This window comes from Panicum hallii, chromosome 6, assembly GCF_002211085.1.
Source record: "Panicum hallii strain FIL2 chromosome 6, PHallii_v3.1, whole genome shotgun sequence".
NCBI classification, from domain to species: Eukaryota; Viridiplantae; Streptophyta; class Magnoliopsida; order Poales; family Poaceae; genus Panicum; species Panicum hallii.
The window spans coordinates 3,338,577-3,350,684 of NC_038047.1; the positions used below are offsets into that span (position 1 = coordinate 3,338,577).

Below are 12,108 nucleotides of genomic sequence, written 5' to 3' on the forward strand. Positions count from 1 at the left end.
ACGTCTTTGCCGGTGAAATCTTTGCCGAGTACCCTTTGCCGAGTATTACACTCGGCAAAGCCTTTGCCGAGTGTAATCGGGGCTTTGCTAAGTGTCCCAGACACTCGGTAAAGCCCCTGAATCCGGTAGTGATTTGAAGCGATGAGAATTATAAGCTAGTCCTTACCCTCCTAAATTTTCAAGGTGGGGTACTAAACCATCACTACAACTACATAATTTGACACACCAAGGTGTCAAATTATGTGGATTCGCTGTGTTGAATTTCTCCCATCTACATCAAACGTTTATCATGCAAAACTAGTAGCACAAGTAGTGGCAAACTTGTACAGTTCAGCTGTCACTATTTGCTTCATGTGATTTGTATGCTTTATGTACGTACGACGTACATGCTTAGGCTGTAGATTCCTTTGGCGATGTAATAACGACGTTAGTTGCTGGTCTGCTGGAGCCTATAAGTACTGATGCAATGGAACAGAGATGTCCACCAAGAATCCTACAAGCAGCAGAACAAAGATCAGCAAGAGAAACAAAAAAGTTAAGGCTGACGTCGAGAAGATGGTGCTCACGCCTCCAGTTTGCTCCGTCAATGATGTTCATCAGGGGCAGCGGAAGGATCCGCCGACCTTCCATCCGAGTCTGTGGGGTGATTTTTTCCTGACATACCAGCCGCCAACTGCACCTAAGGTAACATCAGAGTGAAGGTGCGTGCATTGACATTCTTGATCGTAAAAACTAACTGCTATTTTTGTTTGTCCGGTCCAGCGTGCATACATGACAGAAAGGGCTGAAGTGTTAAAAGAAGAAGTTAGGAAGATGGTGAAGGGTGCAAACGAAATACCAAATATATTAGATCTAATAATCACGCTGCAGCGGCTTGGACTGGATAACTACTATGAGAATGAGATTGATGAGCAGTTGCTCTTTGTTTACGATTCTGATTACGATGACAGAGATCTGAATTTAGTCTCACTGCGGTTTTATCTTCTACGGAAAAATGGTTATGATGTGCCATCTGGTAAGACCTCATTTTTAGTACAAAAATGTTGAATAGACAATCATAGAATGTATGAACTATGTCAAACAACAAACAAGCACACTGAAATTTATACTAATGAAAATCATCAATGTTATCATGCTATTTTGATATCCATGCTGACCATGTTTCATCTGACTCCATTACGTACGTATTTGGGACAATTACTATAAATAATAGTAAGCTGGTTCTGCTATTAATACATATATCTCCATGAATATGTATATCAACAGATCGGTATAAATAATGCAATGTTATATAATCAGCCAGCTACTTTTAACTACGAAACATTCGCAAACTATATAAATCATGCAAGTTAAATTGAACAGATCTTGTTAACATTCCCAGACTGATAGATACTTTGAGTGTTGTATTTAATTTGGAGATAAAACATCTACATTTTTTTTTCATTTGATTGTCTTTGCAGATGTCTTCAAAAGTTTTAAAGATAATGAAGGAAATTTTGTTGCGGATAATACGAAAACTCTCTTGAGCTTATATAATGCAGCATACCTTAGGACTCAAGGGGACAAAGTACTTGATGAAGCCATTATATTCACCAGAAGCCAACTTGAAGCCGTATTAGATTCTTTGGAACCAACATTAGCAGATGAAGTATCTCATGCCCTTCAAACACCTCTCTTCCGAAGGATTAGAATACTGGAAACAAGAACCTATATCCCAATTTACGAAAAGAAGGCTGCACGAAATGAAGTCATATTAGAGTTTGCAAAATTGAATTTCAACCTTCTTCAACTTCTTTACTGTGAGGAGTTAAAAACCGTAACACTGTAAGTTGATTCAGATTTGTTGATTTTTAATTATCATCACTAAGTCAATTACACAGTTTTATTTAAAGAGATTAAATTACATGATGTGTGTTTACATTCTTTATATCATTACAGGTGGTGGAAGCAGCTTAATGTGGAGACAAACTTAAGTTTTATTCGAGACAGAATAGTAGAAATGCATTTCTGGATGACAGGAGCTTGCTCTGAGCCTCAGTATTCTCTTACACGAGTGATAACTACAAAGATGACAGCCTATATCACCATACTAGATGATATAATGGATACCTACAGTACAACTGAGGAGGCCATACTGCTTGCCGAGGCAATATACAGGTACAAGTAGTATTCCTTACAATATATCGATTGATACTGTAACTTTATCATATAGTCCAACCCCACCACAAATTTATCTGTGTATTTTTCAATATATTGCAAATATGCAAAAATCCTACCGTGGTAAGCGCTATCTCCATAGGCAGTAGCTAACACATAATGGGTTTGTAGCATGAAGGAGCAGCAGATTAAAATGCACTAATTTATTAGTTTAGCAAAGAGCATAGCCCTCCCAATCCTATAAAAACTACAATTATTGGTTTAGAAACCTCAGTCCCCAATAGGCCACCTATCCCAATATCTTTTTTGGAGGCACCCAACAATCAGACCCTTCACAAAAGAAAGGGATAATCCCCCCTCTCAATCTGTTTGAGTTGTGGAATGTCTCCAAATAATCCTGAAAATAGTATTGGGGTTCTTCCAATACCACCTTATTGGGAGTCACCTTGGCTCTAGAATCCTGATGGGAATCGCTAGTTTCGATTAGTTTAGGATCTTATCTCTAGAAATTGTTTTATTTAGACTAAAATGTTGTAGACATAGGTCTTAAGAGATAAGTCAGTCAAGTATACTGAATATTCAGTTATTCACTACAACCAAATAATGTGAAATTTGATCAGTACTTTCCAATGAAGTGCACTGCGACTATTCAAAATATTAAATATTTCAATTAATGTAATGTAAAATGCAGATGCGAAGAGAACGCAGCAGAATTACTTCCAGAGTACATGAAGGATTTCTACTTGCACTTATTGAAGACATTCGATTCTTGTGAGGATGAACTAGGACCAAATAAAAGCTTCCGAGTGTTTTATCTTAAAGAATTGGTAATTGTTGTATTTGATCTCACTTAACTAGTTAAATAGCAAATGCATGTGCTTTATGAAAGTAATAACTTATTTTCATAGGCGATGAACTATTTTGCATACATATATATAGGAAAAGGAAGAATATTCAAATTTCATAATGTTTAATTGTTGTAAAGTATTATTATAATTTGCATACCATGTTTATTCTGAAATTCATAATTGCTTCCAAAATTATAACAAAAAATCCTTTTAGCCTTAAGCAGTTAGGCTAGAGGTGAAATCAAACAAAAACCGTATTGTCAGAGAATAAAAAGGCATAGTAGTAATAATTGTATTAACAACAACATCAATAGTAGTAATAGTAATAATAATAGTAAAAGGAGGACCCATAGCCATATGGTTCATGTATGTGGCCTGATTCATGGGCGGACCCAAGGCTCGGCTAGCCTGGGCATGTGCCCGGGCTCCTTGCTATGTCATGCACCAACGAGCTTCTTAGTTTCTTGATGAATGGTTGATCCAATGATCTGGAGGGAGATCAGCTGGGCTAAGAAATACTCTTGGATATTTTGTGGCAAATTGTTGAGGCTCAATTTGTTTGTGTCCTCACCTTTCTTAATCTGATATGCACATTCTTGTGTACTAAACACGAATTTAGTTTCAAAACACTAAGAGGCTATCAATTTTGCTTATACCAGTGACGGATTGGCCCAGGCTCTAGAAAGTTTCTGGGTCCACCACTGGCCTGATTGATGATTCAAACATACTCTCCAAAGATAGTTCTTTGGGTATATTTCATCCTCTGAGGTCTCTCTTTAGTACCTCTTCCCATGTCAGGATTGATCTACTCCTACATCTTCTTATATTATTGGCACACCTTAAGAGCAATGGTGTCTCTGTAGGCCTTCATTGGATATGTGTCTAAATCATCTTAATTGACGTTGGACGAGTTTTCTGTTATCGACACACCCATTACCGCATCATGAACATAGTATTTTTGGTAGTATATCCTTATGACCACAAGTCCAATGAAACATGCATAACTGCTAGGCATAAAAGCAATCAGTAAACTACCATTACAATTTTCCATGACTATATGCTAAGAATTTTATTAGCAAACGTTCCACATGTTGTGCAAGAAGAATTCATAATAGCTTACTTGCATAGTAAACTTCATGAACTTATGATACTCATTGTAGACCGTGTTCAAGAAATAAATATGACTTCACAATTATGTGAACATTCAATATGAAAATCACATATATGCGTTTTGAATGCAGTTAAAGGTGTTCGTCCGAGCAGGCTCTCAAGAGATAAAATGGCGTGACGAACAGTATGTTCCAAAAACAATCAATGAACATTTAGAAATATCAAGAGCAACAGTTGGAGGTTTCCAAGTAGCATGTTCTTCATTTGTTGGGATGGGTGACATCATAACGAAGGAAATTCTTGACTGGCTTTTGACATATCCAGAACTTCTCAAGTGTTTATCAACAATAGCACGACTGTCCAATGATATTAAATCAACAGAGGTCTGTCTTTCTCTCTCTCTCTTTGATTTATACATGTGTATTTATGCACAATATTACTGCTACATTATCTTAGTAAAATCAAACTGCAGCACAAAGTGAATGTTGTAACCAAACAATATATGATATAGATAAAAAAATTAGCACCATATCTTAGCTGAGAAAAGAGCACCTAACTAATCAAAGGTGTAACTTGAATATTAGCCTGGGCATAAAACCCGAGCCCAAAGCCCGAAACCCGAAAAACCCGAGCCCGAACCTATTTAGCCCGAAGCCCGATACCCAATGGGCTCCCGTGGGTATTGAATCGTGAAACCCGAATTAATTTCGGGCTTGTTCAGGTAGTAGGCCGCGGTACCCGAATTACCCGAATAGCCCGAAATATTTCAGAAGCAAGAATCCAGCGAGCCCACTTTTGACCTCAGCCCACTGGCCCATCTAAGTCGCTAGACTAATCTACTGTTCTACCGTTCTATGCCTTTACTCTTGTTACGAACTGCTCTTAGTCTTATTTTTTTGACTTGCAGTCTTGCATGCTCTTTAATACTCGTTTGTTTGGCTGTTGTTAACTATTGATCATGCTTTAAATCTGTACATGTAACACTGATTTCTAACCCGATATCAAATTTCGGGCCAAATCGGGCTACCCGAACCCGAACCCGAAATATTCGGGTACCCGAAATTTCGGGCTTAGCTTTTGAAAACCCGATTTCGGGTAGCATTTCCGAATACCCGAATTCCCCAAAAGCCCGAAAAGCCCGACCCGAAAAATTCGGGTAGCCCGAATGCCCAGACTAACTTGAATATACAATTATTCTATATACCAACTTTCTTTTCTGTTGCAGCGGGAGCAAATTGGGGCGCACCATGCATCTACTGTGGGATGTTATATGTTGCAGCATAGGACAACAATGAATGATGCATATGAGAGGATAAAAGATTTAGTTGAAGATGCATGGAAGGATATGATGAAACTCTTTCTTACACCAACAGAACAACCAAAGCTCATCGCAAAAACAGTTGTTGATTTTGCAAGGACTGCGGACTACATGTACAAGAAAACAGATGCATTCACTTTTTCCCACATAATTAAAGATATGATAACAATGCTCTATGTGGAGCCAACATTATTTTGAAGACAAAAAAAATGAAGATGTCCTTTTCCCATCTAGTATACTCCAAAATCCCTTCAGTTGTATTGAATAAAGTGGTATCCACAAGACTTGTGTTTACCAAATTACAAAACTCAACAGTTTAGAGATAGAGTAAAAATGTTGTAATGAGTAAAGTATGAAACGTGTTATGAAGTAATTACATGTACTGTGTTACCATGTCAAGTAATATTACGCACCTTTCTATATGTTGCCATGTTTCTAATCCTTGTTACAATTACTAAGCGATTCAAAAAATATGGTACAATAATCAACAATGTGTTAAAAAATTATTTTATAAGTATGTGCTTATTATGATAAGAGGGTAGTGGTTCGGCCCTGCACAGGGCCAAGGCACCTGCAGGAAGGAGAAGGAAGAAAGGGTAGGGGTGCAGAAGAAGATGACATGACAGGCCAGATATTTACTTCAACCTTTGGCTATCTAGTTATTTGTTTATTCAAATTTTGTAAGAAATGGGCCAACACTTGTGAAAAAGATTGCACGAAACTGGGCACATTATCATGAAACTATTTCGAAGGTGTGTACTATCGAAGTTCCTATTGAGGTGCACTCCTACAAAAATAATTTGCAGAAGCATTACCTTTTAAGGAGCGAACGAAGGGTTTATCCGCCCCTACTACCTTCTAGGAGCAGCCAACCTGCTCTTCAGAATTAATTTTTAGGGGAGAGGATTCATGATATGGTCAACTCCTGAAAATTGCCCTTATTTTCATGGGTGGACTCAAACATGGATCATCCCTAGAAATTAATATTTCAGGAGCGATCCATGGTGCGGACAACCCCAAAAAATAACTCCAATTTATTGGGATGAGCCACTTTATGAACTATCCCTAATAGTGGCGGTTCATGATATGGCACACCCTTAGAAATGGTCCCGGGAAAATAAATTTGTAACTTTTTTATAATTTTGGATGAAGATAAACTTTATAGTAAAATTGTGAAACTTGACGAGATCTAGTTGACATCTTTTTCACTTGAGATCACTTAATGGTCCAAAAATTTATTATAAGCTAACATTTTTTTACATCATTTTTTATAATTTTTGAAACAATCTCGCAGGCTCTAAATCAAAGTTACAGTGTCACACCCGGTTTTTAAAATAAAATCGAATGCATAACTATATGTATACCAGGATCAAATTTCGTACATATAGTGATATCATAATGAAATGATGAGCAACAACGCCACGAAAAAAAGACTTACAACAACTAAAGCTATGAGAGATACACAGCTTATCCTGAAAACGACGGCTCTACACTTCATAGGCAATCGACCGGGAGTTACGTACGCCTGGAACTGAGCAACATCTTCAGAAATCTTCACAGCAACTTTCTCTTCTGAGCAGCGATTTTAGCATTTATGGTTGGTACTCAGTAAGTATATTAGGAAATAAATGGCATGCAAGGCTTAAACAAGGATAAAGGCTGGCTGAATAAAGCGGTAAGTATTTTAATAAACAGCTGAACATTAACAACCTATTTACTAAGCCATGAATCACTATTGCCCACATTTATGGAATAAAGAGATAACTGAGTAATAAATAAACTTGGAACAATTAAATTACTGAATTAAACACGGATTCAATTCAATTAAGTCATGGGAGGGTCCGAGCCGCTCTTGACCGTGAGCATGGCTGATATATCAGTTTTACACTCTATAGAGGTTGCATACTTTACCCACAAATCGTGTCTCCCTTGGTGCCCAAGGTAGCTAGCCTCTTAAACACTTCTGAGATGAGTGGCAGAAATTCACTATGAAGCCTTTCCAAAAACTCCCTAACAAGTCAATAGCCCGCTAAGATTTCAGCAACTATGTGAGTGAACATCCCCCAAGGTATGATAGAAACCAAGCAAAAGAGTACACCCTTGGCTGGCAGTGAACCCCTCATCACCAACCCCCTCATGCGCTTTCCGGTAAGTTACCAACAAGACAGAGACATCTAATTATTTAGCTAAGACCAGAGCCATATAGTCCTTGTGGTTGCACTATTTTTCCGGGTGGTCACTCCATAATTTAAATTAATCATTTAATCATTATTCATCATAGTGGTTCCAAAAGATGTAAAACATGTATCAAGTATTATTTTCATAAACCACCCGTAACCATAGTTTAGCGACTAAGCAAACTACCCATTATTTAAATAAAACCCGGCTTTCAAGGACATGGATAATCAATATGGATAAATTAGAAACCCGTCAAGTTAATGCATGCAAGCGTATAAATAAATAAAGGTTATTTCGACAAAATATGATCAAAGAATATATTTGCCTTCCTCAGTTATTTGCTGCTGCTCAGAGTTTTCAACTGTTCTTCTTGCATCTCTTAATCTTGAACCACGTCCTTTCTACTCGCAACAAGTATCGGGCACAAACATACGAGAAACAAACAAGTACAACTAAGAACACAGCACCAAACAGAAGAAAAGCAAAAGGAGCATGCTACGGGACATGGCTCGAAGCTATGATCACAGAAGCGCAAGAAACGCTGAAAATGGAGCTACGGTTGAAAAGATACAGCTATAGGAAGGTTTGCATTGTAAAAAAAATAAATCTATAAGCTAAATTTATTTTAATTATGAAAACATATGTAGAATTTAATTTATATTTGTAAAGATGAGACAAACTTAGTCAATTTTTATTTATCAAGTCATGTACAAATTAAATCAATTAATTCTTTAACTAGCAAATAAAAGACACGTGAGCATAACTAGCGTGAAACTTTATGACTGGTGTTGAACTAAACAACTTATATTAAAAGATACATTTATATTGATATTAATCAATTGACATTAATTAGGAAAATCGGTGTGGGACACTAATTTGCTTTTAATTAGAAAAGCTACTTTAAATAATGCATTAATCAAATTAATTCTAATTTATTTATAAAATATAAACTATAGTAAAACAACACTACTAAATGATAGCTCATGCTAAAATAAAATTAACGCAACAAGAATGGATTAAAACAGATCTAAAACTATGGAAGGAGCAATTTTGCAGGGACCTATTTGCGATAAACTGCAGATTTCAGGGCTAAACTGCAAAAACTCGAGAAACACAGCCATGGAGGCCGGCGGGTGCAGTAGCAAGAATTCCTGATGATTCGTCGCGCAAGAGGCTTTGGGAAGCGGGGAATAGAAAGAGGATGACAATTAATTGCGATGGGAATGCATCGTGATGGTCGGAATCGGCGGCGCAAGAAGCGGCGACGATCTGTTCATGGCTGGTCCTCCTAGCGGCTACTTGGTTGTCGCGTGTAGGGGCACCGGGTTGTGTCAAGCAGAGGACGAGGCGCACTGGCTGTAGGGGCAACGGCACTCTGCTCCGTTGATCTCTTGAGGCCACGGTGCTGCACAACGCGTGGCGAGCAGCAGGGGGTATGGGAATACCTGGGCGCTCGACCTCCTGGGGCGGCGCTGGGTAGAGACGTGCGTGGGCACAGGGGCGTGGCGAGCGAGGCAGCATGCATTGCAGGGGGAGCAGGAGGGGCAGAGGGGCGCAACGAGTCCTGGCGGTGGCGCACAAGGGCGTGACGCGCACAAGGGTGTGACAAGGCACAGCGGGCGGCGGCGACAGTAGGGGCGCGGGGAGGCAGGCGCTCGCGCTCGTGAAGGTAGAAGGCATGGGCACATCCCCAGGCACACACGCCCAGGCTCTTCTGCGGCGGGGCTGACCGTGTAGGGGACGACAGCTGTAGGCCTGGTCGGGCTTGGTTGGCCCGGCCTGTTAGGTTTTCTTGATATATTTTTTACTTCAAAACAAATCTAGAGAAATCTATATAATGTATTTTGAACTAAGAAAAATATCTAGAAGCATCCAATAATTCTGAGAAAAATCTAGGAGATGAAGTTGGACACAACAAACCTAGATAAAATATTTGGAGCTTGTGAAAAGGTTCCAAGAAGCTTCCGAAAAAATTGGATTAGTGCTAGAAAAATTGAGAAAAAAGCCAGAAAAATCTGGAAATTTCTTAGAAGATTTAGAAATTGGATAAAAATATTTGAAAAGGTATTTACGTCCCAAAATCAAAATTTTGGGGTGTGACATATAATATTCAACTAGATCTAAAATTGTTGGTTGAACAATTTTGTCATTTGAGATCATTTAGCACTCCAAATATTCAATATAAATTTCACCAAAGTTAATATAAACAAAACAATAGCACATGCCATGTAGTCACCACTAGTGTGGTGTTATGGAGACGAACAAACATGCCATGCAAGGCCTCTGATCTATTTCAAGCAAAAATCCTGAGACTTGCTTGTGGCCGCACGGTACATCCTTGAATATCTATAATTTTTTAGAATTGATTTCTAGGAGCGGCTCATGTTATGGTCCACCCACTCCTAATTTTAGCGTGAAAAGTAGGAGGCTTTGACCATCCCTACAAATATTTTATGCAGTAGTAGGTGGTCAATATAGTACCTGAAAGTGACCTATGATGCGATTCAAAAAAGAAAGAAAGAAATTGACCTACGATGGGCCTTGCACAATTGGGAGTTTTCCTTTGTCGAAATCTCAACCAGGATATGCTTCGAGCCTCAACTGTGGACAATTGACCTATGGTTGCCATTGTGTGAATGAAGAAGACCGCAAGTAGATCACCGTCCTTTGGTTGGACTGTGTTGTGAACGGCTTTGACAGCCAAATGTTGCGAAAATAAGTGAATGTCCAGCTGAGCGTTTAAAGTGGTCTCTCTGCCATGCATTTTGAGATGAGTTAGCATGAATGAAAATCAGTCAGGATACAACTTCAACACTTTAAAACGTGTTTGGGAGTGGATACAACGTTAGAAACAGTACAAACTTTCTGTTCAAACATTGATGTGAACTGACGTCCACGGTCCACCCTAGTCTCTAGTATTTGGCAAGAATCTTTTGCTCATGATTTGTTGTATCTGTCCTCCATTGGCCGACCGAACCTGAAATTGACCAGTGATAAAACTTGAGCCAGATATAATTGCCATTTTATTTTTTTTGAAAAGGTAATTACCATTTTCACTTTTGTCAAAATCTGTACCAGGATATGCTTCAACCCCCCTGTTCACTCTTTTTTTTCCTCTTGTGAGTTTCAAGCCTGGAACTCTCATTTTGTCGAGTACATGGAGTTCAGATGCCTGAAAAAAAAACTCAACCCGTCGAGGGAAGACCTCCCGAAGCCATTGTGATTAAGATAGAAGACAATCTCGACCACGGATCGAGAAAATCTCCGAACCCCAATTTTTATTTGTGAGGGAATTTTTCTAACACGAGCTACGTAAATTCGCTCCAACTAGAATTCGCACCTAGGTGTACTGGATGCTACTCGGGTGCTGTGACCGTATGGAGATACCGGTGAACCGTTTAATAGTCAGACGATGTGAAGTGTGCTGTGACATCCAGGTAATAAGATTCATACAAACCAAACCCTGGATGTAATAGACATAGATGTTAAGGGTGTATTTAAAAATTTTCCTGCATTACAAGTCCTTTTGTGCAAGGTGTGTGCTTGGGTTTGGTCATAAGGTAAAATAAGCTCTTAAGTGAAAGCAAGGGCCTGTGTGTAAAAATGCAGGATTACAGGGTCTTTTGTGCAAAAAGTAAGGGGTAAAAGTAATTTTATGCTTACTTAAGGACCTATCTGTAAAAAAATAATTGTCATCATGATATCCTAAGAATAATGTAAAAATGTCAAAAATTTGATTAAAACTTGATTTGGTAAGGACAGGGGTAAATTCATTTTACCTTGATTCAAAATTCATTTTGTAATAGGGCAAACTTTGAGTTTTTGAATTTGAGTCTTAAAGCAAAAGTGTAGAGCTTGAAAAACCCTACAATTTTCATGTTGGACTTTTTCTCAGAAAACCCCTAGATTAGTGGGAAAAAGTACTTTTCTGTAGGGTCCCTATAACTTTCACAAATTGCAAACTAGTCCCTGGATCTTTTCCCCTTTCTTCTTCCTCTGCACCCCTTCTGCTCCTCTGCTCCTGCCCAGACGCCGGCGACAGTGCGCCTCCCCTGGCCGCCGTCTTGCAGTCGCCGCCGTCCACCTCATGCTGCCCCTCTCCACGTGTCAGTCCCCTCCTTGCCCACCGCAGCAGCCCCTGCTCCGGTGTCCTCTTGCGCAGGCGCCACGATGCCTCGGTTGCATGCCGGCCGCCGCCTCGCCGTCGCAATCCAGAGCCGGCCGTGATCCATTCTTTTCCCCAGCGTCTCCCTCTCTTCTGTGAGCTAGTATTGCTACAACCGAAACACACTCCCTCCTCTTTCCCCAGCTAGATTGCCCTGTGTTCTTCTCCACGGTCACCAGAACCCGAGCTCGCCGCCGTGCATTCCTCGCCAAAATCCGTAGCACTCACTTTGTCCCGATCCAATTCCTTGCACCGGTGACTTCTCCACCCTCTCCTCTTGCTCCTCAGCTCGAGCCCCATCAACCCCGACCGCCCCTTGGCCGGAATCTTGC

The 12,108-nt window shown here is 39.6% G+C and overlaps 1 protein-coding gene and 1 long non-coding RNA gene across 4 annotated transcripts; one reads left to right on the forward strand and one right to left on the reverse strand.

The window, feature by feature from the left end:
• Positions 1-352: 352 nt before the first annotated feature.
• LOC112898544 lies at positions 353-1,683 on the reverse strand. Of its 3 annotated transcripts, none has more exons than XR_003229851.1 (3): positions 1,547-1,683; positions 567-673; positions 353-493 (listed from the first exon to the last, which is right to left on the reverse strand). It is a non-coding gene; the product is annotated as an uncharacterized LOC112898544 (long non-coding RNA). The 3 variants fall into 3 exon arrangements; XR_003229850.1 differs by having other exon boundaries at positions 567-679; XR_003229852.1 differs by having other exon boundaries at positions 567-784; positions 1,547-1,682.
• LOC112898543 (beta-sesquiphellandrene synthase-like) lies at positions 499-5,855 on the forward strand. Its single transcript, XM_025966879.1, has 7 exons — positions 499-684; positions 763-1,015; positions 1,461-1,824; positions 1,939-2,157; positions 2,849-2,984; positions 4,247-4,498; positions 5,341-5,855. The coding sequence occupies exons 1-7, from the start codon at positions 556-558 to the stop codon at positions 5,629-5,631; spliced, it is 1,644 nt and encodes a 547-aa protein (XP_025822664.1). The 5' UTR covers positions 499-555; the 3' UTR covers positions 5,632-5,855.
• Positions 5,856-12,108: the final 6,253 nt, after the last annotated feature.